We start from the raw sequence: 27,289 nt of genomic DNA on the forward strand, positions 1-27,289 counted from the left end.
TGTAAGTAGCAGCCCTCCATGTGCTCACTACCATCTGTTAATATCTTGGTATTGGAAAGTTCGGTGCCTGAGGCAAAGCCAGGGTTGGCGGCGAAGAGCTCCCAGTCTACACTTTTCTACTCCAGGGCAGGGAACGTACTTCCCTTTGATTGTTTTCTCCCAGTTCCATAAAATCAAGTGGTAGTGTGTCCCTTCAATCACTGACAACCCCCTCATCCCCGCGGGTGTGTCTTTGTGAGCGAAGAGTGATTTTCTTCGAGGTCAACTTATTGTAATGAGCCCTTTCGATGAATTTATATTTTCATGACAATTCTGCCCTCCTTAAAGCAATGTGGCGGACTCTATTTGGGAGTGGGTTCTTTATCATTTGAAAAATTACTTTCTTTCTGCCAGCACCCCTGGATCCAAATTCTTGCAAGGGTTATATTCCAACTTATTTGGAGTGATTGGCTTCTGTTTACTTTGAAAGCTGTTGGTAAAACAAACATCACTCGGGAGGCTTCTAAGCAGTGGGGTTCCCAGGAGAGAAAACGCTGCAGCTGCTACTTGCTACTGATCTTGTGGCATTTCACTTCCCCCCCCCCCCCCCATTCAGAACAAATCCAGGTTGGGCTTGGAGTCACACTGGACACAGAGAGTGAGAGAGAGGCCGTCAGCCGGGTTTGCCTCTAGATAGCTTGCAGCAGGCAGGCCTACACCCTGGGTTGGTTTTCCTCTCTGCCCTTCCTCAGGGTGGTAATGGTGATGGGGTGGTAGTGGTGATGGTGGTGGTGGTGGTGGTGGTGGGTGAGTGGGTGGGTGACCAGGAGGTCCTTAGGCATCCTTCTCCAAAATCCACGTCAACGTTTGCCTCTCAACTGAATCTGATTGAAATTCCCAGAATTGGTTTGTTTAGGATCTGATAACAGTTGTTTGTAAGGTTTTAAATTACTTATACACAGCCTTCCCTCCTGCCCCCATCAACCGCTTTAAGAAAGAACAGGAGGCAAGCATACACCGAGGAAATGTCAAGGCGAAGTGTATTTAACCCAGAGCCAGATGCGCGAGTGATAACTGCGAGTTTGTCTAAGAACACACAGATCACCCTTCAGATAAATAAGTAAATGCAACCTGCACGGATAGGGTTTGTTACAAGACCGGTCAGAACTAGTGTTAACTTTTAAGTTATTGGGGTTGTGTTGGAAATGGGGCGGAGGGAGGAGTTGCTTTGACCCTAGGCTTGGCGGCTGGTTTCAGGGATGGAGCCAATATCTAGGCGACTTCTTGTCTCCAGGCTGACTGATCGCCTCTCTCCTATCAGAAAACAAACCGGGAGTCGCCCAAGATAGGGGGCCCGGGCCTCAAGTCTTGCTCCAGGGCCGCCCAAGACCGGGAGAGTGCCGTAGCTCCAGCAAGAGAAGTTACCAGGAGCCTGGCCTGTACGCCACCCCGACAGTAGAGGACAGGACGCGGGACAGGGCTGCGTGGAGGCAGCTCACGGAGCTGGGCTGCGAACCGAGCTCGCTTGCCTAGCGTCGCGCGCGCCTCTGTTTCAGCTGGCGGCTCCTGCGCCCTAATGCGGGCTGCGAACCGCTGCGGCAGAGCGTAGCGAACCGGGAGCCTCCGCCGCCAAGGCAGGGGGTGAGGAAGCTTCCTTGTTCGCCGAGCGGGTTACCTCGACTTCTACTCAGGCCTGTTTTTCCCCACGGCGTGACACAGGACTTACTGGGGTACTCAGGGAACTTTTCCCGCCGCAATTCCCGGGCGTGGTGTGCGCAAAACGTGCATTCAAGCGCTATGTGCAATTGACAAACTTGTGTACTAAAGTGCAAGCCATTTCTTTCGCGTTTAAATCTTTTTCTGTGTCCCTGCCTCTTTTCTTCCCCCTTCTCCCCCCTCCTCCTTCCCTCCTTTCCGCCCTTTTAAACGTCAAACTGAGCAGATGGTTTTAAGGTGTGGAAAGGTATATAGCCCTTACTCCTACCAGTTTAATTGTGGGCTGGTGCTAGCTTATATGTACAAACCAAGATTCTTAAAGAAAACTAGTAGACGAACAATAAAAAAGGAAGTAGCTTTGATCCATTCTTAGATCCCAAATTTCCCCGCTCAATACACCCGCTTACCTCGAAGGGACCCAACCAATAGAAGCATTATTCCATCCTGTATCTAATCGGCATGTTGATTATTTCTGCTCCCAGCCTAAACTGTCACATCCCGGTTAGAACACTTGCTACAACAGTCAATAGTTGGAGGTGTGAGTGGCGTGTGTGCGCTTCTCTGTGTTGTTTCCGTAATGGACGCGGGGGGTGGGGAGTGTCTGGGGGCGGCAAAGGGGGCAAGAAGAAGGCAGGGGATGCTCCCGCAAGTCCCTTTTCTTATCGCCGACACCTAACCTGACCGACCTAATTTTTTTTTCTCTTCTTTTCACTGTTTGAAATTCGTGCCAAAAGTTTCCTGCAGGGTATAGATTCGGACATACTAACATCGCTATTCTTATTCAAAGGGAGGACTTAATATCCTCTTTACAGTTTGATGAATTTGGGGCTGGAATTGTAAATTTCCTAGAAAGGTGTGTGTGTGCGCGCGCGCGGTGTGTGTGTGTTGCAGAAGATATTGGTAGTGTTTGGCCAGTGTACTCGCAACACATCTCGTAAATACCCTGTTGTCACGACACAGCATGATTCAACCTTTGATCTGATTACATTTGAGGGACACACGAAAAATACGTATCCTCCTCCTACCTACAAAAATGAGCATCTAATAGACTATGTATGAATGTTTCTGCTTCGCAGCTCTTACAAGTCCCAGCTTTTATAGGATCTTTAAGTCATAAACGCTACTGCTTTATTAAAAGCCGTTTACTGTGCCCGGTGAAAGGGACGTTCTAGCTGCAGCTGGAGGCTCGCTTGCATTTGTAACTTGCAAAGCCCAAGGAGATCTTTAAGAGCAATATTATCTAAAGAAATCTTGCTGGTTATTTTTCAAGCAAGAAATGTCAAACCAAAGTAAATTTTCTAGGGCTTTATGTTAGAGCCCGAGATTTAAGGGCTTGAAATTTCTTGCCTAATAAACTTTAAAGTTTGTTGGCCAGGAGTCGAAACTGTGTAAATCCTGTATTGAACAACTTTCTTTGGTCTTTCTGGGGTGAGTGAATTAGTAAGGGGTAATAGCTAGATATGTTTGCAACATACATATTTTTAAGGGCTGCTTAACCTACAATCCAAATGTCAGAGGTAACCAAGGGTAAATATTCTTCTTCCTAATAATTTGGACTGGAGATTAACTGGGACTCAGCCAATGTTGATCTTCTTCTAATAACAGATGCAGCGGACTCGATGCGAAACCGCTGGCACCTATTATTTTAATACCAAACCTACCTGTATTTTATTATCCACCTCCCCTTTAAACGGAAGCAAGAGTGACACGTATCCTTGACACTACCTATGATCGTTTAAAAAGTGGAATGATTTACAGATCCCCCCCACTCCCTCCTCCTATGCCACCCCCACCCCTAAATCCCCCACTTTTTCTCCCGTATACTTTTCCGTGCCTTCCTCCACCCAAGTCGGAGGAGCGCTCATTCTGTCGGCCACTCGGCGAACTCGATCAGCTGTATCTGGGAAAGGAAAAAAGAAAAAAAAAAAAAAAGGACCTGCGTCCTGGAAGAGCGAATGTGAGCTGGGCGCCCCTCGCGCCGTCTCCCGCTTTGCATAGTGTCCGCAGATGGCTCGCTCCGGCCCAGGCGCGGCGATCCAGTCGCCCCGAAGCAGTGGCAGGGCGGGGGTGGGGGTGGGGGCCGGGGATGGAGGCCCGGGAGGGGGAGCGCGGGGCCCCTCTCCCCTCCTCTCTTCCCAGCCCCTCACCCCCACCCCTTTTATATTTTTTTTCCTCCCAAGTTCTCTTGCCTTGCTATCCCCCCTTGAATCCGAAGGCGCCTCGCGATTGGGTGCTGGGGCCGGGTACGTCAGATAGACTGTGACGTGCAGTCTTCCTGTTTCCTTCAGCTGTGTCTTAAAGTAAATCTTGTTGTGGAGCGGAGCCCTCAGCTGAGGGAGCGCTCTGAAATAATACACCATTGCAGCCGGGGAAAGCAGAGCGGCGCAAAAGAGCTCTCGCCGGGTCCGCCTGCTCCCTCACCGCTTCGCTCTTCTCTTTACCCTTCTCCTCTCTCCTCCTCCGCTGCTCTCTCCTCTCCTCCGCTCGTCTCTCTCCTCCTCTCCAGCCCTCTCCTCTTCCCTTCGCTCCTCTTCTTTTCTTCTCCTCGTCTTCGCTCTCCTCGCCTCTCCCCTGCTCCTCTTCTCTCCTCTCCCCTCCCCGCCCGCCTCTCTCTCCCCTCTCCCTCTCCCACTCACCCCGCTCGCTGTCGCACCGACTCACCGTCCCTTGTCCAATTATCATATTCATCACCCGCAAGATATCACCGTGTGTGCGCGCGCGTGTTTTCCTCTCTCTGCCGGCAGGAAAAAAAAAAGAGAGAGAGAGAGAGAGAGAGGCTCGGTCCCACTGCTCCCTGCACCGCGTAAGTATCTTCTTCTTCCCCTCGTGAGTCCCTCCCCTTTTCCAGAATCACTTGCACTGGCTTGTTCTTGAATGAGAAGGAAAGAAAAGAGCCTCCCATTACTCAGACCCGTGTACACATCCCCCCCCCACCCCAGAAGAAAATGGTATTATTTAAATGAATCATAATAAAATAGCCTCTAAACAGTTTCTAAGCAGGAGCCTCCGTGGAACTCAGCGCTCCGCTCCTCCCAGTTCCTAAGAGTAAGTGATCCGCTTGGCTTTTATTTCTCTCTCTTTCCTGCTGGTGGCTGGGGGTGGCGGTGGCGATGGAGGGGGGGAGGCTGATGTTGCTGGACTTGTCGCTGATCTTGTCACCTTTTGTGTACTGTTTCTGGGGTGTGAGGAGGCGTTTGCTCCCTTTCCTTCTTTCCCCTGCCCTCTCTTCTCAGGAGAGAGGACCGCGAGGGGTCCGGGTCGCTTTTTTGTTCGTGCGGATCCCGGCTTTCCGCCGAGCCCCATCCTTCCGTTCTCCCCGGGCTAAAACTCCGGGGCTGGTCCCCTCGTCCTTTCTCTTTGTCTTGTTTATTATAGCTGCCTTTCTTCCCGGCTCTTCCAATTTGCTTGTCATTTGCATACCTTTCACTTCTCCTTTTTAACCCCAGCAGAGGACCGGGAGCTGGGAGGAGGAGAGAGGGAGGAGGGGGGGCGCTCTGTTACTTTCCTCTCAAAACGCTGTCGAAGCCGAATTGTGGAAATCAGGCTTGGAGCGGTGCGATGATGGGTCGCGGGAAACGCGCGCGGCGCCCCTCTCCCGAGGTCCTGGACCCAGGGCTGGGTCAAGTTGAGTAGGGTAAGGCGGCACCGGGACCCTCGGAGGGTCGCGTGGCGGAGGGAATTGGGGCACCGGCGCGAGGAGGACCGGAGGATCGCGGTCCCGGTAGGGGTAGGGGGTTCTTGGGCAGCAGATATGGGAGGCAATAAATCTCCCAGCCATCGCTGGCAGACTATGGTGTTGGGCAGCTTCGGTCTGGTCTCATCTGGGTGGTACCTACCGTTTGCGCCAGTTCAGAGGACTGGGTCGGGTGGGGGGAGGACAGGAGAAGTGAGAGTAATTGTTCCTAGGAAGACTAGTGAGGAGGGCGGGAAGAGGGGGAAAGAGCTGCTGCTATCTTGCCTGAGCAGAGGGGGGACGCAGGGGGCGGGTGCAGACATCACCCAAAGTCCAGTTTAGCAAGTTGTTGGTTCTTCTGGTGTGCCAGCCAGTTACTCCTCCTGCTAACGCTGAAGATTGGTGGAGAGAGCGATGGGGGGTGGGGATGGTAAAGGAGGAGTAAGTAGCTTTCCACAGACTCCCAGGTCTCTGGCCCCTTCCCAGCTTCTTGGGAAATTGAGAGCCCTCCAGGCAGACAGAGAGCAGAACTAGAAGGAGGGGTCATGCCTAGTCTTTAATAGCCCAAGGAGGCAGGTTGGAGTGTGAAACTGCTGTTCTTGGCAACCCAGAAGGTTACTCTGCCTGGGGGAAGGCTGGGAACTCACCTGCTTGTTTTTATTTTTCCGAGAAGGTCTGTGCTGTCTCCTTGAGCTTATGAAAACAGAGCAAGCACAGGGTGGCCTCTTCTCAAAGTCAAGGCTAGAAGAGTCCCTTCTCCTGTTCTCTTTTCCACTCATGCCCTCCCTTATTATTTTTTTTAACTCATTTCCTTTCCTAAACTAGGTAGGCAGAAATCTGTTAGCAGAGTTCGCATGGGCAGGGCCTGACAGGTGTGTTGTGTCAAGAAAGACAGGTGCAAATTTCCTCTGTGTCTGTGTGTGTCTGTACATTTCTAGACCACAATGCTTGCTCGAGGGTTGTAGAGGTTTATGAATTTATGGTTGTCCTGGTTAATAGGATTGTCTGGGCTAATGGGAATTGGGCTGTTGTTGTTTTGAGCCCTGCCATGTGAGTTCTTGGGGTGGGGGCTGAGGGCAAGTTGGTATGTGTTTGTTTATTTTTCTTAAGGATATTGGCAGACTACTGCTGAGGCTGTGTCCCAGGCTTCTGTCTGCCAGTCAGCCCAAAGCACCCCCACTTTAGGCAGCAGGTGGAGGGGGAGGGAGACTGACTTTTTCTTTGCTTCCTACCAGTTTATGCCTATCTCCCAGGTCTGTGCTTGGCAGAGAGAGCTGTCCTTTGTGTGTGTGTGTGTGTGTGTGTGTGTGTGTGTGTGTGTGTGTATGGTTTGGATAGCAAGAGTGGTGTGTAAGTGCCAAGAATTCCAAAGTCAGTTTGAAAGTGTTACTGTTGTTAAAGCTTATCTTTTAAAGCATGCTCTCTCCTTGCCCAGAAAGAATAGGTATGTGCATAAACTCTTTCAAGTCATATGTTAAATAATCTCATAAAGTAGAATGAGCCTGTCATTGTCCCAGACATGTGCCAAATGTCCTGGACATGAATTTGATGGAGAAAGAAAATCTCAAGTACATGAGAAGGTAACTGTGCTTTTCTGTTCTGATGCAAGATGAGGGAAGTCAGTTCTATAGAGAGTTTCTTGCAAGAACTTCTGTTTCCAAAATGAAATGGGCTGTTTGTGTTGAGGAAGGAAAACGAGAGTATTCGTGTTAACTTGTCCATGGGTTACAACATGGACATGTTTATATCATAGTGAAACAGATGAAGTTAAGGACTGTGGCTTGATGTGTAAGGGAGGTTGTTGGGAATTCAGTGTAAGCACTCTATCTGGCTTCTTTAAACCTGACCTTTTAAAATTATCTTTAAACAGGCTACTTCTGTAGACTGAGTTGCACAGGAATAGGTTAGATGGCGAATGGTTTCTGGTGGTTGATTTTGTTGTTTGGGTGGTTATTTTTTCCATGAAAATGAGATCGTATATGTCATTTATTCTGTAGACTTCAACATTAATGCCTTCCCCGCCCCCTCCCCACACACACACACACATACCCAATACTTTCCTTGGACGCTTTTGAAGTTCTTTGGTAATTAAAATGTCATCTATGGCTATGTTCATTTGCTTTATTTTTAATAGGGGTTATCTGTGCATGGCACTTATTGATATTTTATGTGTCCATTATGCAGAATTCTATTTAGTTTAATCACCACCTTGTGGGAAAAAAAAGTCATGCATACATAACATGCATCTTTGTTCTCACTTTATTCATTTCCCAGCATCATTCCTCTATAAGCAGCACATGCTATCTTAAAACCTAAGCTGGCTTATTCTATAAGTTGCCAGACTTCCTCTTTATTTGTTTAAAACTCAGGCCTCTTTTCATGAATGTCTTATATCATGTTAGGGATTGTCTTGAATTTGCAATGTTAATATAAGAAGTTTTAGGTTTAAGATTAACAAAAGAAATTGTAAAATGTTACTGATACTATAATATGAAAATGGATTGTGCATAATGTATTATTATAGTATTTTAATTAAGTACATATACAACTTGGAAAGGACATACACATAAGAATTTCTCAGATCTTATTGCCTGTGCATTCTCAAAGGACATTTAGAGAGTTCAATTTTCTGCAAAAAGAAAAAAGCATTTTTTCTTAAAATTATTTCTGTCTCTTATTTACCAATTTGATAAATTGTTACTTTTTAAACAAGTAGAAATTAATATTTTAGGCATGTCTTAGAAAATGTTCTGTGTTCATTTTGCAGGTGAAAAATGTATGGAATTTTTGATAGGATGGGAGAATCTTAAATGAAATCTTAAATGATTTGAAAACTCTACTATGACAGGAAATTTTAAAACCTGATAATACAGTCATAGTTAATTTAGATATTAACTTATGTCAAGTGAGTTCTTCAAAATAAACATCAAAGACTTTCTTAACCTGATAGGGAAGAGAAATATCTCCAATATCTCTGAAGGAAAAGTTGCTAATTAGCAGAAATAAATTCTTGAATGTAGTGAAGGGGACAATTTGATGATTCAGGGGGTACTTGAATCAGGTCATCTGATTTTTCCCCTTTAAATCACTAATATCCAGATTGATCTGAAATATTCTTTGTTAAGGATACTCTATTTGAAATTTTATAAGCAGGTTGACCCAAGTAGATCAGAATCCCATCCAAAGATGATTGTCTAAAAGAAGTCAAGTGTAGGCTTGCACAATTTCTTCAAATAATTTTATCAACAAAGACAGATCATCTAAATAATCCAAGCAGGAAACCATGCCAACCCTACACTCTCCCTGTCTCATAAAAGATTTGTCTGAACTATCTGGATAATTACCATAATGAAACACTTCTTTGTCCAGAATCTGGACTCCAGATAGATGCAGTAAAAGTTGAATCCTCCTCCCCGAAATAACTTCTCTATTAAAGTAGAGCACTTAACCACTTTATACTTCACGGTGCAGTGTTTTTTGAAATTCTTTACTGAAAATTCTTTCCTCCTAACCTGAAGTCGTCAGTTTCCTTAGAATTTTCCACGTTAAAAAGAATGTCAGATAATTCAGGTATTAAAGAGACTGTTTTGGAGTAATTAAAACCTGTTTTGATTATACCTGGATGTTTGTTCTTATAATACCTTTTTCTGGGAGGAATCTGCTATGTTAAGATATGCATTGTATAAGAATTACCAAAGCACTTGTGTAGGTTCTATGCCAAGTGATGCAACAAAATATTTAATGATGAAAAATCTATATAGACTTTCACATTAATTAAAGAGGGGTTTGCAGGAATAGAGTAAGTGTATCTGATCAATAATACATTTGGGTTCAAATTCTCCATCAGTATTTTTCTGCATCCTCACTGATTTGGACATCTACCAGTGCTGATCAAAAGCATCGTATTGCCTGGCGAAACTCAAAATTAATGTTAAAATGCAAATATATGCATTAATAATAATTTCAGGTAAAACATGATGTCTTAATATATACCTTGAGAAATAAAGGAATTTTTAAAATATCAATGATAAAGTCATTCCATGGCTTCCTTTAAGTTCTGAACTGGAATATCATGGAAGCACTTGGAAAATGTTTTTAAGATATTTAATTTATATTATGGTAACGTAACCGTGCATTTTCTTATGTGGTAAATATATTTACGTATATATATGTCTAGTTTATGAAATGTGACACCAATAAAGTGCTGTGTCAACTGGTTATTATTATTTAATCACGCCTATGGCCTCCATGGGCTATGGTCCCAGTGTGTGCTACCACTCTACCTTTATTTCCAAATTTAGGTCTAAGCTATATGGAGAGAGATATTTATTTGTGCCTATTAATATAATGCCTTGTCTTGCTGGATTAGATCATTTATCTTATTTTTCCCACTTGTTTTGTCCTATTTGTTATGTTTCAGCTGGACATTTTACAAGACCTAAAAGTATTTAAATTCTTTCAGCCCAAGACAGATACAAATTGTTATTTAATCTAAAAGTGTTGACTGAAATAGAATTCTAAAAATTAGTTTAGCTTGGTGACTATCATAGGAGTTATATCTTGTTCTTAACAGACCCCACAAGCATTTCTTTCCACCTTAGGAAGAGCACAGCCCTCCTCTTGGCTCCAGCATGGTGCAGGGATGCAGCTGTTGATACCTAGGCTGGATGAGAGGAAGTGCAGTTGACGCAGAGGTAAATGGCAGTTGGAAAAGGAAGGATGCCTGGGGATGACCTTGTGCTCATCAGTGACACCAGTATGTCCTTTCCAAGTCTCTGTGGCAGAGGTGTTCTTCCCATAGCAAGGATGTCAGGAGGAAAGTCCAGTTTGGGTGTTAAGGTGAACAGGGAGGAAAAAAAATAGTGCAGGAAGTTTGTTCGACATTTTGATTGGAGATCCATGTGCTTTGCAGGTGACAGTAAAGAGAAAAGGATTTGCATACAAATAGAAAAGATGTAAAATTTTAAAATACGGGCAATAAACTATTTTGGGGAAGCTGATATACACACACACAAAGTCTTCCTTGTAACCACCCCCCATGCAAGTGTTTCTGTGATTAACAGAGCTTTGAAATAATTCATCCTTTTTCTTGTCTCAGCCTCTCCTTGTTCTTTCTGTCATCTGGCAGCTAACCTGATTTATCAGATCTAACGTGTTTGTGTAGTATTTGTCACTGCATTTTTGTATTCCTGAAACCAATTTATTATTAGTGTTTGAAGGGGTCTCAATCATTCTGAATTCAATTTTGAACCCAATGTTGAGTTACTAAGAACTCCATCTCCATTCCAAGTTCAGGAAATTTTATCCTGAAGCATGCAAAAAGTATTTCATGCCCAAGCATACAAAAAACATATATAAAGAGGCATCATCTTCTTTCATGATACCCTAAAGCAGGCTCTTTTAAAATGTTTTATCTTTCTATAGAAACCAGGAGCAAAGATTGCATGATGAAATCACTGTCGCTTCAAAAAATATACATATTGTTGCCATCTAAGCATTGAGCATTTTCTTGATTTTTACAGGTTATTTCATGCTGAAATTATGCCTATTTGCATGGATAGTCATTCTTTAAAACTAGCCACAGATGCAGTCCTAGGGAGCACGTAGATGTTTTTACAGGTGAACCGAAAGAGATGGGAGCCGTTCCAGACACTCTGCACGCTGCCTTTGGCAATGGACCCTGTTATTGTGAAGATGTGCTCTGTTAAGCAAACGTGAAGTTTAATATTAGATAAACCCGACGTGAAAAAAATATTTTCATTTTCCTCATAAAATGTTAATTATAAACAGAAAGGTGACATCTTATATGTCTACAAAATTTGGGATTAGCCTCCCTAGTTAATAAGTTACACAATATGTCAAGTGCCTTTTGTGAAATGCAAAGAAGGATGTTCTCTTTTTATATTGTGTTTCCAAGAAACAATGGAAGTTCATATACAAAGAAGGTATTTTCCTTTCTCACACATTTGATGGACATTATTTTCTTTCTTCTTTATATATGTTCTTTTCAGTATTTTTTCTGGGTTTTTTTTTTTTCCTCCTTTAATTTGGCACAGGAAATAAGATTCACAAATCATGTATATTAAAGAGTTTCTTTGGGCATTTGACATATTATTTTGGCAGATTTAAACAGAAGGAAACTGGTCCTGAAGATATATTTATCTTTGTCTTGGTCAATAATTTATTCTTCCTCATATTGATTTCTAAAATGTGATAACATCCTTGTTTTGCAGTGAACCAACTTTGTAATAATTTGTCAAAAAAGGACATTATAAAAATATATAAATATTCTTATAGTTATATTAAGATGTATCAACAGATACCATCTTCACATTTGATTTTACAAATAAAAATGCACAGCTAAGTTAAATAAGCAGACTTTTAAAATGGACATTGTACATTTATTTCAATGCTAAATTGACCATCTATATTTGAAAGATGCTACTGATGAGAGTGTTCCCTTTCCCATTTTAGATATGCCAAAAATATTTTAAAATTCAAGAATAAAAGGTGTCAATCATATTTTTGCATTTATTTTAGAGTCTTTTTCCCTTAATAGCATTAAAACCACAATAATTGTAATGCAGAAATGAAATTTTTCATGCAAATTTCACACAGCCTCAAAATTTAACCTTATTTATTAAGTATAGAGCACTTTCATCTTCCTTATAATATGAATCTCAATGCCCAAAATTTAATCAATTGGTTGTCAGAGGCTGTGTTCTTATAATCTACTGTTTCTTCTGAAGATAAACAGTATCATTTTAGGCATTTGTGAAAGAGAATCATATTACTGGTGCTTAAGCAGTTTTTGCTTTTTTTTTTTTAATCTTAATCCATCTTAAACCAGTGGAGCAGAAATATTTAAAAATGTTTCATTTCAAGCAGAGTGCATAATAAATTGCAATAATTGTAATGTGCCATAAATCCCAGAGCCTATGCATTTTGTATTTGATTCAGGATTGAGGTCAGGAAATTTGGAGAAATTTAAAGAAAATGATTCATCAGTCCTTTTGTTCTGTTGGCCAGGGTCCCGGGATTCTTGAGCTGTGCCCAGCTGACGAGCTTTTGAAGATGGCACAATAACCGTCCAGTGATGCCTGACCATGACAGCACAGCCCTCTTAAGCCGGCAAACCAAGAGGAGAAGAGTTGACATTGGAGTGAAAAGGACGGTAGGGACAGCATCTGCATTTTTTGCTAAGGCAAGAGCAACGTTTTTTAGTGCCATGAATCCCCAAGGTTCTGAGCAGGATGTTGAGTATTCAGTGGTGCAGCATGCAGATGGGGAAAAGTCAAATGTACTCCGCAAGCTGCTGAAGAGGGCGAACTCGTATGAAGATGCCATGATGCCTTTTCCAGGAGCAACCATAATTTCCCAGCTGTTGAAAAATAACATGAACAAAAATGGTGGCACGGAGCCCAGTTTCCAAGCCAGCGGTCTCTCTAGTACAGGCTCCGAAGTACATCAGGAGGATATATGCAGCAACTCTTCAAGAGACAGCCCCCCAGAGTGTCTTTCCCCTTTTGGCAGGCCTACTATGAGCCAGTTTGATATGGATCGCTTATGTGATGAGCACCTGAGAGCAAAGCGCGCCCGGGTTGAGAATATAATTCGGGGTATGAGCCATTCCCCCAGTGTGGCATTAAGGGGCAATGAAAATGAAAGAGAGATGGCCCCGCAGTCTGTGAGTCCCCGAGAAAGTTACAGAGAAAACAAACGCAAGCAAAAGCTTCCCCAGCAGCAGCAACAGAGTTTCCAGCAGCTGGTTTCAGCCCGAAAAGAACAGAAGCGAGAGGAGCGCCGACAGCTGAAACAGCAGCTGGAGGACATGCAGAAACAGCTGCGCCAGCTGCAGGAAAAGTTCTACCAAATCTATGACAGCACTGATTCGGAAAATGATGAAGATGGTAACCTGTCTGAAGACAGCATGCGCTCGGAGATCCTGGATGCCAGGGCCCAGGACTCTGTCGGAAGGTCAGATAATGAGATGTGCGAGCTAGACCCAGGACAGTTTATTGACCGAGCTCGAGCCCTGATCAGAGAGCAGGAAATGGCTGAAAACAAGCCGAAGCGAGAAGGCAGCAACAAAGAAAGAGACCACGGGCCAAACTCCTTACAACCGGAAGGCAAACATTTGGCTGAGACCTTGAAACAGGAACTGAACACTGCCATGTCGCAAGTTGTGGACACTGTGGTCAAAGTCTTCTCGGCCAAGCCCTCCCGCCAGGTTCCTCAGGTCTTCCCACCTCTCCAGATCCCCCAGGCCAGATTTGCAGTCAATGGGGAAAACCATAATTTCCACACTGCCAACCAGCGCCTGCAGTGCTTTGGCGACGTCATCATTCCGAACCCCCTGGACACCTTTGGCAATGTGCAGATGGCCAGTTCCACTGACCAGACGGAAGCACTGCCCCTGGTTGTCCGCAAAAACTCCTCTGACCAGTCTGCCTCCGGCCCTGCTGCTGGCGGCCACCACCAGCCTCTGCACCAGTCGCCTCTCTCTGCCACCACAGGTTTCACCACGTCCACCTTCCGCCACCCCTTCCCCCTTCCCTTGATGGCCTATCCATTTCAGAGCCCATTAGGTGCTCCCTCTGGCTCCTTCTCTGGAAAAGACAGAGCCTCTCCTGAATCCTTAGACTTAACTAGGGATACCACGAGTCTGAGGACCAAGATGTCATCTCACCACCTGAGCCACCACCCTTGTTCACCAGCACACCCGCCCAGCACCGCCGAAGGGCTCTCCTTGTCACTCATAAAGTCCGAGTGCGGCGATCTTCAAGATATGTCTGAAATCTCACCTTATTCGGGAAGTGCAATATCCTTTTATTTTTCCCTCGAGGAAAAACCAAAACCAAAACCAAAAAATGTTTCCCAAAAGGTTAGGTTTACACAATATCTAGAGTAATGCAGATTCGTATCTTCCTAAGGCAACCTCTCCTATTATTCAAAGGAATAGGCTTTTATCAGCATGCATGTGGCGTACCTGATTGTAGAAAAGCTTAAAACTAAACCAATGTCTTTGCAGCTTCCACAAGTTGTTCATTGCCTCAAGGAGCTCCTATTTAATATGTGCTTTCTCAGCAGTCTTTTTTCTGCTATTCTTCCTGTATTATCCTCTTATCCCTATCTCTTAAAAAAAAAAAAAAGTAGATTCAGAGATGGGAAAACAATCTCAATGTAAATATTGATTGAATTCTCTCAAATATTTTTTAAAGAGGGTAAGTTTTATAACAGAATAAGGAGAAAAGTCAGTTTTCAGATCCCTAAGATCCCATAAGAAGAATGCTCCGTGTAAACCATGTGCAAGGCTTCTGGTCCATTTAAAGAAGTCTGGATGAAATCTTAGGAGGAGCACTTTATAGGTGGGAGGTTGAGGAGGAAGAAAAATGGATGTGGGTGGGGAGTTAGATTCTCTCTTTAATCTTTAAGTGACACTTGTGTTTGTGTGCGTGTGTGGTTTTTTTTTTTTTAAGGAAATACACAGGTACTGATTTATTCAGACAGCATCAGCCTCTCTCGTTCACCCAAGGTCTGTTCTTTGGGTCTGGTGCAGCTGCCTCTATGCATGATTAACCTCTGTTCAGCCATACACAGAAATCTTTTGTCCTAACATACACAAAGCAAATTATTTTGGAAAGCGAAAGAGCACAATTAAATATAAAACTCAGCTGTATTCGACTTAAAAATGGCTCTTTTTATGATTTTTTTTAAATTCTGAAACTGACTTCTATATAGAGATGACAGTTATTTTTTTTATTAGGCCTCTCCTGAACTTCAGCTATTTTTAATTGAAGATTTTTTTTTCTCTTTATCGGTTCTTTCTGTAAATTTTTTAAAATTTTGTGGTCGTTGGTCTTTTGGGGGTAATAGAATAGTAGCATTTGGGGGCAGGTGGAGGCAAGTTTCTTATATAATAAATAACCAGATGGATATAAAATTTAGCAATCAAGTTGGCTGTGACTAAATTTAGGATTTTGAGCAATTGTCTTGATGACTAGAGATTGACATTTTCATATCTAAGCCCACTCCAGAGTCTGTCACATAAGTGCAAAGTCCCAGCTATGGTGAAAATATGTTTTCCTGGTTAGTGGCAGTCATACTTCAAGCCAACTCTCAGGATAGCAGTATATATTTCTGATAAGGTGAACTACTAGGGCCGTAATCATGAGACCCGCTTGAGCAGTTGAACATGGAGTCTCTTTTATACTGAGCAAGAAGAGAATATCATTGTAAGAGAAAGGGAAGAGAAAGATGTGGGAGATTTCTATACAAAAATAGAAAGGAAGTTTTAGCGTGGTTGTTGATTTAACTTCGACCTTTGGAAGATATAAAATTCAATCCACTAGCCATGAATCAAGCTGCACCAAACACCATGCCTTACACATTATAAGCAGGCAGTAAATATTGGTCAAAATGATTGGAATATTGCTCCTGGTGATGAGAAAGGCAAAGTAAGAAGACGCAATGGCTTGAATGGCTTTTGTACCCTTTGCAGAAAGAGCATCTTCAGAGGTTCATGTAAGGCTAATGTCTAAGGATAAGATGCTGTTGAACCCTAGAGATCTCTTAACTTTATTTTGAAGCAAGTAGTACTGATAGTGGATTCCCTCTCTCTCTCTCTCTCTCTCTCTCTCTCACACACACACACACACACACACACAGTAAAGTGACATGCATGCCAATTTTGATGAATATTTAAAGATTTAAAGCCAAGTTTCAAAACCCCTATAAGTCCATACTAATCTCTTTCGTTCAAGATGCCAGTTAATGACTTTTTTAAAAAATCAGACTTTTCATTATAACCAGATCATTATAAGTACGGTTGTGCTTTTTGTTTTTGAAGTTTGGTTTTCTAGGAAAAAAATCTTTTAGATTGCTTTAAGTGTTGCCTATGTTCATTGTCTCAGCCCCTCCAAATCCCCTGAGGAATTCTGAGGATTTGAATTGAAAGTAGTTCCTTTTATTTCAATACATATCAAAGGCTTTAAAGAAAATATAGTTGCTACTTCTTCAGAGGAATGACTTCTCCTTTCTCCTACCAGCATATGTTTCTGTTGAGCGGTGATTCTGTTGGGAAACACCCATGTTCATATGAAATGTTAGTTGCTCACACTCAGAATTGTTTTTTTCATATAGCTAAATAATTTCGACCTCTCGTGCCAATTAGTGATTACATTTTCCACCTTTTGGCCTTTTGTGTATGCTCCTGTTCTTTTTCCCACCTCCATTATTAACACATTGCACTTTTAACCATTTATCTCATTGATATATTATTTCTCAGGAAGAGTAAGGTAGGCAAACAACCTTTTCTATAGTTTCCACAATTCTGAAACCAGTGAGGATCTGTTTGTTTGTAGGGAGATTGGGCCCACTTTTCTCCTGTCTCTCCTTCTATATGGCAATGAGTTCTTCCCTTGATGTACCTGATAGTGTGTAGGCAAAGTTCTCAAGCTTTTACTTTGAAGAAATCTCTGGGAATCACAGCGAGTCAGTGTTACTTCAATTTTAGGAATACAGGGCCATACATGAACTTGTTGTACAGTTACTCCTTGAAAAGATCGATAGAAATGAGCAGAAATGCGATGAAATGGTACCACTGTGATTGCTGTTATTATGTTTTTATTTTTAGTTCGTGGCTTTCCAAACTGTTATACATAATTTAATTCTTCAGGAACAATTCTTTCCCACTCCAAAAAGTACCATCTGTTTTTTGAACAAAGTAGCCAAGATAAGAACTATTAAGAACACCAGCTTATCAGATCAATCCATTCGACGTTCACCACATTAAACATACATCTTCTATAGGATAGAACACACAATGTCATTATCCCATCTAGTAGAAGGGACATAGTGAATGTGTGCAAGTTAAACTGAATGTCAGTGCACCTGCTCCAAGGGCTTATGTCTTGGATTTTAAAAATGTGTTCAGTATCTTTGCAAATGAATCTGTTTAATCAAATATTAAGTTTTATTCAAATTCCAAAAGAAACAGTCAGCCAATTGCTTTTCTTCATGATGTTCCTTGTCATTCATCCTCTTTGCATCTCAAGAAAAATAGCCTTGTTTAGGCCCCAAACATTTGCATGCACCCAGTTAAAGCACAAGAGGAGTAGTATAAGCCCTTAAGATGTGCAGGTAAAGAAATTAACCCTGTTTTCTGAAACAGCTGGCTTTTTCTACTCAACTTTTAGGAAGATTATTAAGAAGGCTTGAGTTTAGAAAGGAAAATAGTTTAGTCATTTGAAATTAAAATCCAACCAGGAAACATGGATAGAAATGAATTTCTAAAATTTGAAGCAATCCACAGAAATAGATCTTAAACATTTGTAGAAGTCTTGTGGGGGCTATGGTACTTATATTAGTGAAACATGTAGATTAAAGACTAAAAGACTCTGGGCTCCTCAACTGACCCCCTCCCCTGAAAAATATTATCAAATAAGTAAATTTTAAAAAATATTTTCCATACACCACGCATCCCTCCGATCGTGTTGGACTTCCTACTGGAATAACAACTTGCTCTATCACTCACTATGTGAGAGAGTTTAGATCTTTTTTCCCCATTTTAATTTCTAAGAGGGGGAATCCTCTTAGAAACTTAGCCAATTAGGGAATAAGGCAGAACTCAAATTCTTTAGGTTTCAAATGTTTACAAAATGTAAGTGAGTAGTCTCAACCCATTTGCTTGGAACTGCAGCACGTACACTCTCTAGCTACAATCCAGAGTTTAGCTGGAAAAAAGGAATTTTCTTCCTCCGCCTTCACAGCCTATTATTCTCCCACTTGCTTTTTTGCTGCCTCCGCTGTTCCTCCCGTGGCTGCTGTTTAGGTAAGGTTATATTGTACTTGGTAAACAGACAACACTTAGATTCTCAGGTTGTCTGAACACTGCTTTAGGTTCAGCTGCAGTACCCTGCTTCTCTGATCTTTTATATTTCCGAGCAGATGTCTTTCATTAATTTATGGATTTATCATCTTTTCTTTTTTTTCCTTTTTTCTTTTCTTTTTTTTTTTTTTTTACACCTGGCAGCTGTCTCAAGTTTCAGCAGTTATTGTCTATTTTGCATTACACATAGAATTGAATGTCATCTGTCTTCACAAAGCTATAGCTAAGAGAATTGAGGCACAGCCACATGAGCTGCCTGGACAGATCTTGTTTGCGTTCCATCCCCCCTCACCCCACCCCCCTTTACCTCCTTAATATTTATTTGTGCTCATTTTCTTTCCTGGCCTTGAATGGAGCTTAGCTCGTGTTCAGTACAGCTGTATGTTTACTGAATCTATTCCATCATGAGTCATTGTGCGTGTGTAAGTATCCTGGAAACAGCTAGTGCTTTCTTGGAAGAACAGTTGCTTTTCAGCACAAGCACTTAAAAGGGAAATTAACCAATTGGTCAGTTCAGATTTATTTTGAGGAGAAAAAAAAGGATTATCTAACTGTTGCCTTTTAAATGTTTCATTAGTTATTTTTAATAGTTTATTAGAAACATATATTTTATGGGATTTTATCTTAATTACACAATAAGCAAGAGAGAAATTCTCTGTTCCGTTTCAACTGATCAATTCCGAGTATTACCAACAGGAAACATTTTAAAGCAAAAATGAACTTGAGAAGTCCAAATCAGAATAATTTTTTATAAGATAAAAAGCCTCTAAATACTGATCAAAATAAAATGCATATTTTACTGTTTTTAGATAAAAAGAATGAAAACATCTTAGCATAATTTAGATGTATTGAAAGCTTCAGGAAGTTTTGGTAGCTCAGTGCTCAGCTAAGAAACACAGAAAAACACTCTGTATTTTGTATAAGACCAAATTTTAAAAGATCTGGGACTTATAATTAAATGTATGACGTCGTTTGAATGTAGCCATCTGAAAGAAAAGATTAGAACTCAGATCTGAAAGTGCCTGTCAAAGTTTGGACTTGCCTAAAACTCTTATCACAAGGCAGTAGGAGACAGCTTGCAACTATTATTTCACTTATCCATTTGGACAGATGGTCCTGAAGTGTGCTGGGCTCCTTTAGTCTTCTCTATCAGTCTAATGGAGGTTACTGGAGGGCCTTTCAGCCCTCTCCTTGGCACAAGAAGTATGTCAGTCATAAATTATCGTCTTTGTAATCATTAAGGATCTCAAACAAAAACACAAGTTCAGTTAAGCTGCTTTGGCTTACAGATATAAAATCAAAATTTCTTTCTTTAGGGTTTATTTTCAATTTAACTAAAAAAAAAAAAAAACTTGCACTATTTAACTTTTCTATTTACAGACCAAGGTGATCTTTTTAAAATTGCATGGGATATTAAAGGGAATGTTAATTGAACAAATTCTCAGCAGAATATTTGGTTAAACACCCTGTTATAAGTAGTCAAGAGCTTATCCATATTAATTTGATTATGCTTCTCCAGTAACTTTCTGGTTTCCCTCTATTCTTAAGATTAGTCATGCTAGACTTGATGAATGTCATTTGGAAATCTTTACCTTTCCTAAATATCTGGGTTTATTTGACATTTCTGCCTAAGGTGTGAAATTTTTGTTGGGTAGTTTTGTGTGTGTGTGTGTGTGTGTGTGTATGTTTGCACACACATGCACATTTTCTTTTCTTTTCTTTTTTTCTTATTTTCCCAGACACTCTTTTAAGAGAAAATCCTTAGAGAAGCTTCTAGGAAGGACCCTTAATTGACCTTGTGGGGGACCACATTGATTTTCTCCACGTGCATCTTCATTTCTGATAAATTATAAAGCCATTAATTTGCTGAGGAAATGGCAGGGCCAGGCTGCGGCACAGATGTGACCAGAGCCATCCCAGCTCTGAGTCTGCTGAGGAGTGCCAAGAATCTGGGGGAGAATCAGGAAGCCTGGATTGTTATGGTTAGCCTCACATTCTCTTGGGAACTGTTTTAGTTGCTGCTGTTTACAGATCTAAAAGGTAATGATGTTTCCAGATAAATAGGCCTTCTTATTTTGGGTAAGTGGCCATTTATTGATCTGCTAACCCACATGTATTGATTTGTTAGCCCCAACTACTGTGTCACTCTCAAAGGAGTTAACTATGAATCCAAGACAGGCAAATTGTATTTGGTTTTGGACCGTTGCTTTCACAAAAGAGACAGCCCCCTCCTTGTTCTCTCCATGCCAAAACTACTCTTCCCCAAGTTTTAGCTATTATTTAAAAGGAAACAATTAAAAGGATATAATAAGATAAAAAGCAAGTGAGTCAAGATGCTCCATTAGATTAACACTAAAAGGTAAAATGTGAAACTTGCATAACAGTGTTCAAAAATAATACATTTTATGTTTTCATGTACATTAGCAGAATAATATGCTCTAAGCTGCAGAGTGTGGAGAGAAGAACAAACAGAACTGTAATTGCAAGGAAGAAAAAAAACCTCTTATGACAAGAGTTGTGCAGTACATGCTGGGTGCGTTTGTCTCCTTAGCAACAAGTGAACGTATAGATAGCCTACCAACCTAAAGCAAGAGAAATGCTTTGCCATCCTCACCCCAAAGTAGCCAAGATTCTGCAACTCAATTGTGCATCCTCACCATTGCATTTGACAACCTCTGATAGGTGACGGTCACTGAGCAAATGCCAGAGAGTTAGCAATGGATGCCACAGCCAGTGTCATATACCTTGCAGCACTCCCACGGCAGCTTGCTGGACCCCCAGACTCTATGGAGGTGGGGATTGGAGGGAGGGAGGTGGGAGTCCTTGTGCTTATGGTATTTTTTTTCCTTAACCAATTGCATCCTACATGCAGGAAGGATTGTCACCCAATCACTTGAAAAAAGCAAAGCTCATGTTTTTTTATACCCGTTATCCCAGCTCCAATATGCTGAAGACCTACTTCTCCGATGTAAAGGTAGGGACATTTTTTATTCTTAATTGTTTCATTTTCTGTGCATGTGGCAGTAATTTGAACTCCCAGAAGTTAATGGAGACGAATGTGGAATCGGTTTAATTCCTACACCTGTGTTATAATTGATTTAATGCACTTGTCCTTTTGTCTAAAGGTGTGTTAAGCAAAGATGCCACTTGTGTATTAAGACTGAAAGCCTAGTGTTAAGAAGTTGCATGGGTTTCCAGTGTGGTCTGAAAAACTTAGCCTCTGTCTTTATACGTTTGAGTAGCTTCTTTGAAGAAATTTCAGCTGGTAATGGATGGATGCGCTTTAGAGAATGCTTTTTTCCCTCCTCTCAGCAACAGTAAACTGTTTCTGTGTTTGTTTCTGTTGGTTTCCCCATATTTGTGCTTATGAAAGCAAACTCTAGCACCTCTTTTTCCCCCTGTCGAAAAGGAGCGTACATTGAAATTCTCTATGCAGTAGCTGCTTAAAAACAAAAGTGATGATTGTCTCTTATTTACAACTTAATTTGTTGTTGATGTAGAGTACACTGAGCATAAGGAGAATGAATAAAGTGACAGATTCAGGACACATTATTCAAATGAGGATATGAAAGCTGTCGGCCTACAGCTGCAGCCTCCCTCATTCTACAGAATATTGGGACCTCCTGGTTCTCTGTGTCTGTGTATGCGAGTGTGTGTGTGTGTGTGTGTGTGTGTCTGTGTCTGTGTGTGGGTTTTAAGTAATTGTTTGCATCAACTTGATGTTGTGTTAATCATCTGTAACTTTTTAAAACATAGATTGGGTTTTGATGATGATAATGACACACATGGTATCATTATCCCAGGAACTTGATAAACACTACATTAGCTGAGATTAGTTTATTAGGGGTGGGTGTTTTTTCCCCACCCCTCCCCTGCCCACCCCCATATGTACAAGTTCTTCTTTCTGCCATGGAGAACTCACAAGCTGCCAAAACACGCTCGCTCTTCCACCGCTCCCCGCACGCAGCTTGTTTTCTGCTTGATGCCCAAGTGGCTTCACTGGCCCCATTTTGCAGGCCAACTCATTTCAGTTTCCTTCACTGATGTTTTATTTGGCCTTATAAGAAAAGTTCTGTTTTCCCTCCTGTTTGCTTTTGAATTGTGTATCAACTTCAGCCTTTTATCTTTCTCCTTCCCTGGCTGTGCTCCTCAAGTGGAAGGCCTCTTTTCTCCTTGTTCAGTGCCAACAAACTGGGCAAGATGGGGAGGCAGGGAAAGTCCATCACGTAAATGACTCGTTAGTACTAAGGAAGCACGAACAAGGCTGAGTGACACAGATGCCAGGAAGAGGGTTTGGGCTTTGCAGAGGATGATCTAGAAGAGACAGATTGAAGGGAATTTGTCACCTGGTTGAGGACTGACCACCTTCTAGAGTCTGGTAGAATCTTGGAAAGTTTGTCTTCAGGAATCCTCCCAACATTATAGTTCTAAGAGGGGACATGGAGGACAGGGAGGAAAGGGTTATTGTGTGCACATATATGTGTGTGTGTGTGTGTGTCTGTGTATGCAGATGTCCGTGTTACTCATTCCTTTTAGGGCAATGATTGGCAGTGTTGTGAAATAATAATGACAATACCTTATATTCTTTGTATAGTACTTTTCATCCAGAAGGAGGCCAAAGAACTTTACCAAGTGCACACATAGGTATCACTTACTCACCACGGAAACACAGCCACCTGGAGGGTGGGAAACAGCAGCCATTCTGAGCCAACAACACTACTCAACAGTAGATGTCAATATTAGAAACATTCGTGTTTTTTGTGTGAGTGCATGCATGCGTGCATGTGTGTGCTGTGTGGTGGCAAGCAAAATGGGAAGATTATTGATCTGCAGCTTCATAAATACCACGATAGAAACCAACAAGAAACTGTTCCCATTCCTCTAGAATGCCTCTAGCAAGTCAGCTTTGCAAATGACCACTGACTCTGTGTAGATAACAATGAAATACCTGAGTGACTATTTTATTTTCAGAAGCACTAATATTCAGATTGTTGATTCTATCCATACCTTATCCATACTGAAAGAGAAGGCTGTTAAAGGATACGTGAGTCTGGTTACATATCAATTATCCACTCTAATGGAGGGGAAACAGTAGGACATATCAGGCAAAGCAGAAAATCACTGAAGGTCATTTCTCTTATTTTTGGAAGGAATTATACATTTTTAACTTTCTTATGTTTTTTCTTTGATAAGTAATAAATGAATTTGCATTCCTCAAGCTTACACAGATGAGAATAGAAAGTCATGCATAGAAAGGGAAAGGTAGTCCAGGCAAGGTGGTCCAGAAATTTTTCAGAAAACAATGGCAGAACATTCTGGGACTTCTTTAATATTAAGGATAATCTCTAATTTGAATATTGACAATGTATACACACACATATATATGTGCGTGTGCATGTGTGCACAATATACATATACACATACACACATATCTATAGCTAGACATCGATACACAGATAGACAAATGTGTTTATTTATTTGCAAGGCTGGGAGAAATAGATATTTCTTTATATGTGAATATAAATCCAAATTTTTATTTTGGCCAGGATTCAAGAAACCACTAGAGAAATTGGGGAAGAGAACTTAGGATCTTCTCAGAAATGAAACCCTGCATCATTTTTCTGGAACAAGACCATGTAGTGCTTGTCATAATGACATGAGCCTCTACTTGGTAGTGGCCACATTCATCTAGGAGAAAATTCCTAACTCTAATAAAATGTACTCTTTCAAATCATAAAGTTATTTTATTCAGTTGCTTTTTTGGGGTTTTTTTGTGTTTTATTTTTTTTTGAGACAGAATTTCGCTCTTGTCACCCAGGCTGGAGTGCAGTGGTGCAATCTCAGCTCACTGCAACCTCCACCTCCTGGGTTCAAGCGATTTTCCTGCCTTAGCCTCCCAAGTAACTGGGATTATAGGTACATGCCACTGCGCCCGGCTAATATTTCTATTTTTTTAGTAGACACAGGGTTTCGCCACATTGGCCAGGCTGGTCTTGAACTCCTGACCTCAAGTGATCTGCCTGCCTCGACCTCCGAAGGTGCTGCGATTACAGGCGTGAGCCACTATGCCTGGCCCTCAAGTTTTATTAGTGATCAAAAGTTCGTTTTGCAAGCAAAAAAAAAAAAAAAAACAAAGGAGAACAAGCATGAGCAGAAAATATCTTGTTTGCTGAATATGGTATAACGTAGTTGTCCATCAAAGCCACACTTGGAGGATAGAACTAGATGGAGTAAATCCTCTGACTTGCTCTAGAAGGTGAGTCAGGCCAAGGTGGTGCCCACTCCTTCGTATTTCTCCTTAGGAATGGATACAGTGCTTAACTCTCCACAAATGACTTCCACTTGGGTAAGAGGTAAATGCTTTTCAATTACCTTGGAATGAAACAGGTAGAGGGAAATCATACAATTCAGAGATGTTGGCATGGCAAGAGTTCTTCTACAGGGATGATGTATATAAGGATGAAACCAGGGCCGACCTAGTTTAACTCCTAGATCAAGAATCTAAACAAAGTTCTGTGTTCTCACAGAGAGCCCAACTTAATTCCCTCATAATGACATTTAGCCAGACAAAAAGCTCAGCTCATCGGGGCTTCAAATCCTTTGAGAAGGACAAGTGGACAAATGTGAGAGAGCTGCCAGGGATCGATGGGCCGCACCAGCTCCCCGTTCACTACTGGGTGCTGATTTTAATGTACAAACTAATAACTCTTAGACCACTAAGTACAACAGATTCAGTGTCATTTTAGCTTTGAAGAACAGACGCTCACAGCTTTTCAAGCCGGCAGTGTTAAATGATGTATCTCATTCCCTCCACCCCTTGAGTCAACTGCTGCCTAGCCAGATTAAGGTGTCAGATTGATTTGTTTTATACATCTTTTGACCATGCTCATTGAATATTTAGGAAGTTTCTTCAGCCCATATTGAGGCTGAGATGTCCCGTGGGAAGCATTAATCAAAGTCACAGAGACTCGTACACTGTGGAAACACAGCCTCTTTATTGTAGCGATTAGTTTTTGCAGTAACACATTAACACACTACAGAGCTTTCCTTTATAGAACAATTGATCCTTTTCTTGTAAGCCAACTACAGAATGAGGGAAATTAACTCTTTAAAGTTTAATACTTTTTCTCCCCCAGCGTGAACATTTAGAAAAGAGGGGACGTGCTTTTGCTTTTAGCCAGCAACTAAAACTGAACAAATTTTAGTTGACTTCTCGTGCAGGGAAACTCTGCTCTTCAGGCTGTTCTGCTGGTCATTTCGCTTGTCTCATGTTTGGGGAGTCTGTTGTTTTTGTCCATTCTTTCTCTCTGGTATTTCCATTCTCCAACAATAAGCTTTAAATCTCCCTTTATGTCCCATTCGTAAATAATGGCAAGTGCACTTACTTTTTTGTCCTCCCCATTAGGTCATTCATGACCATTCTAGAAAAAAAAAATACCCTTCTATTTTTTTCCTCTACAGTACTCTTGTCCATATGAGACAATGTCTTGTAACAATGCAGAAGCCTAATCTCCATGTCAAAGCAATTTTCATTCCCCAGTGCACAGCCTGCTATCATTTTGTAATGTTTTGTTTCTTATTCTAAAAGAATTAAAAAGGAACAGTAAGCCGTCACGGGGGCCTGTAGTCCTTATCTCAGTGTCTGGAAATTTGGACAGTGTATTTTACTGCTGAGATAAAATGGAAAGAACTCCAAGTTCAGCAAATCGTAATGGGTTTAAGTTCTATTGAAATCGGCAACCAGAAGATCAGATAATGGGGGTCCTTCAGTTGTCTTTTTAATCGGGTTCCCCGCGAGGCTGAATAGAGACAGAGCAGACACACAGAGTGAAAATATAATTCTTGGATAGGTTAAGTACATGTTTGAACTCTTGCAAGCAGAAGCGATTTGCTGATGACTTAATCATTTTCTGGTCAATTATCTGTAAGGGCCCTTGCAACTCCATGGCAATTATGATGCAAGTTGGCCTTTTGGGAGAAACACCAGTCTCTCTGCTTCTGTTTCCTTGTGACTTCCATTCTCTGCCATAAATTTTCATTCATTTATTATCTTTGCTGGTATAGAAACAACTTTCTGTGTAGTAATTAGAGCCCCAATACACACTTTAGCTGTCATCTTGTTGGAGTCTGGATATTCTCATGGCCAGGGTTTGATAAGTGCTCTTTGTTGATTTTTGATGAATGTACATCTTTTTCTGGGGGCCCAGGGAAGGGGATGCCTGTGATGACAAAAGGCAGGGGGTTGTCTGTCAGCTTGCCTGATATAGAGCTATGGATTTATTGGTTTTGACTTGGCAAGTTGAGACGCATCTGTCCTTTACGTGAGCAGAGGACTGTCAGTAAGGATGGTATCATTTGCAGTGCATCCGGGAAGGCATCTTTGTTTCAAACGTCATCAGGAAACCTTGGTAAACAAAGTTTTGAGGCCTAACCATGTTATAGTAACTTGGCATTTAAAAAAATGTAATAAAGGTCCTGCCTATGCCATCTGTGTACCGTGTCCTAACCACGCCTCCCAAATGGCAGAGATACCAAGGGAAGGACGGGGACATGGGTCTTATCCAATGCTGGCTGCAGGAAGCAGATGAACAGGCACCAGGGCCTGACCAGACCTCATCAGATATGAATGCCATGGGCAAACATTAAGTGGAATCATAGTTGTATGGGCATGGGAATCACTCATTGCCAAAAAAATAAGCAAAGGCCAACTCCTCCTATTTTATGGGAAGGCCATTTATCTGCATTGAAGGGGGCTGTGATGTGGAGATACAAATCCTCATTTAAAAAAAAAAAGTATATCAAACTAGTGGTAGAGTCATGTGGCATAGCACCTCCGGTACTTGGGAATAAGAACACTTCCCAGGATTCTATGACTTCAATGAATGTCCATAAGAAGTATATAAATGCAAGTTGTTCTACTGAAAGATGAAGAACAATGGTTAAAAATAAAGATGTTCGGCTTAAGGAAAGTCTGATTTAGAACGTGACTTTTCCACTTGAAAGGTAGAGGTTGTGATATGATTTCCATTACG

General features: G+C 41.6%; 1 protein-coding gene across 10 annotated transcripts in view; it reads left to right on the forward strand.

Moving 5' to 3' along the window:
- Positions 1–3,856: 3,856 nt before the first annotated feature.
- The window catches only part of PROX1 (prospero homeobox 1), a 52,564-nt gene continuing 29,131 nt past the window's right edge, over positions 3,857–27,289 (forward strand). For 4 of the 10 annotated variants that reach the window (XM_012459634.2, XM_012459640.2, XM_064383502.1 and 1 more), the window contains exons 1-3: positions 3,857–4,498; positions 12,398–14,189; positions 21,124–21,231. In XM_012459634.2, the coding sequence (XP_012315057.1) occupies positions 12,465–14,189; positions 21,124–21,231 (1,833 nt within the window). In that variant the 5' untranslated portion in view covers positions 3,857–4,498; positions 12,398–12,464. Of the gene's footprint in view, positions 4,499–4,546; positions 4,741–5,167; positions 5,330–5,749; positions 6,949–9,969; positions 10,063–12,397; positions 14,190–21,123; positions 21,232–27,289 lie in introns of those variants that run through there. The other 6 variants (XM_064383501.1, XM_012459635.2, XM_012459641.2 and 3 more) reach the window with 6 other exon arrangements.

The sequence above is a fragment of the Aotus nancymaae genome, unplaced genomic scaffold (genome assembly GCF_030222135.1).
Source record: "Aotus nancymaae isolate 86718 unplaced genomic scaffold, 86718_ANA_hifiasm-v0.15.2.pri h1tg000032l_0, whole genome shotgun sequence".
Taxonomy (NCBI): Eukaryota; Metazoa; Chordata; class Mammalia; order Primates; family Aotidae; genus Aotus; species Aotus nancymaae.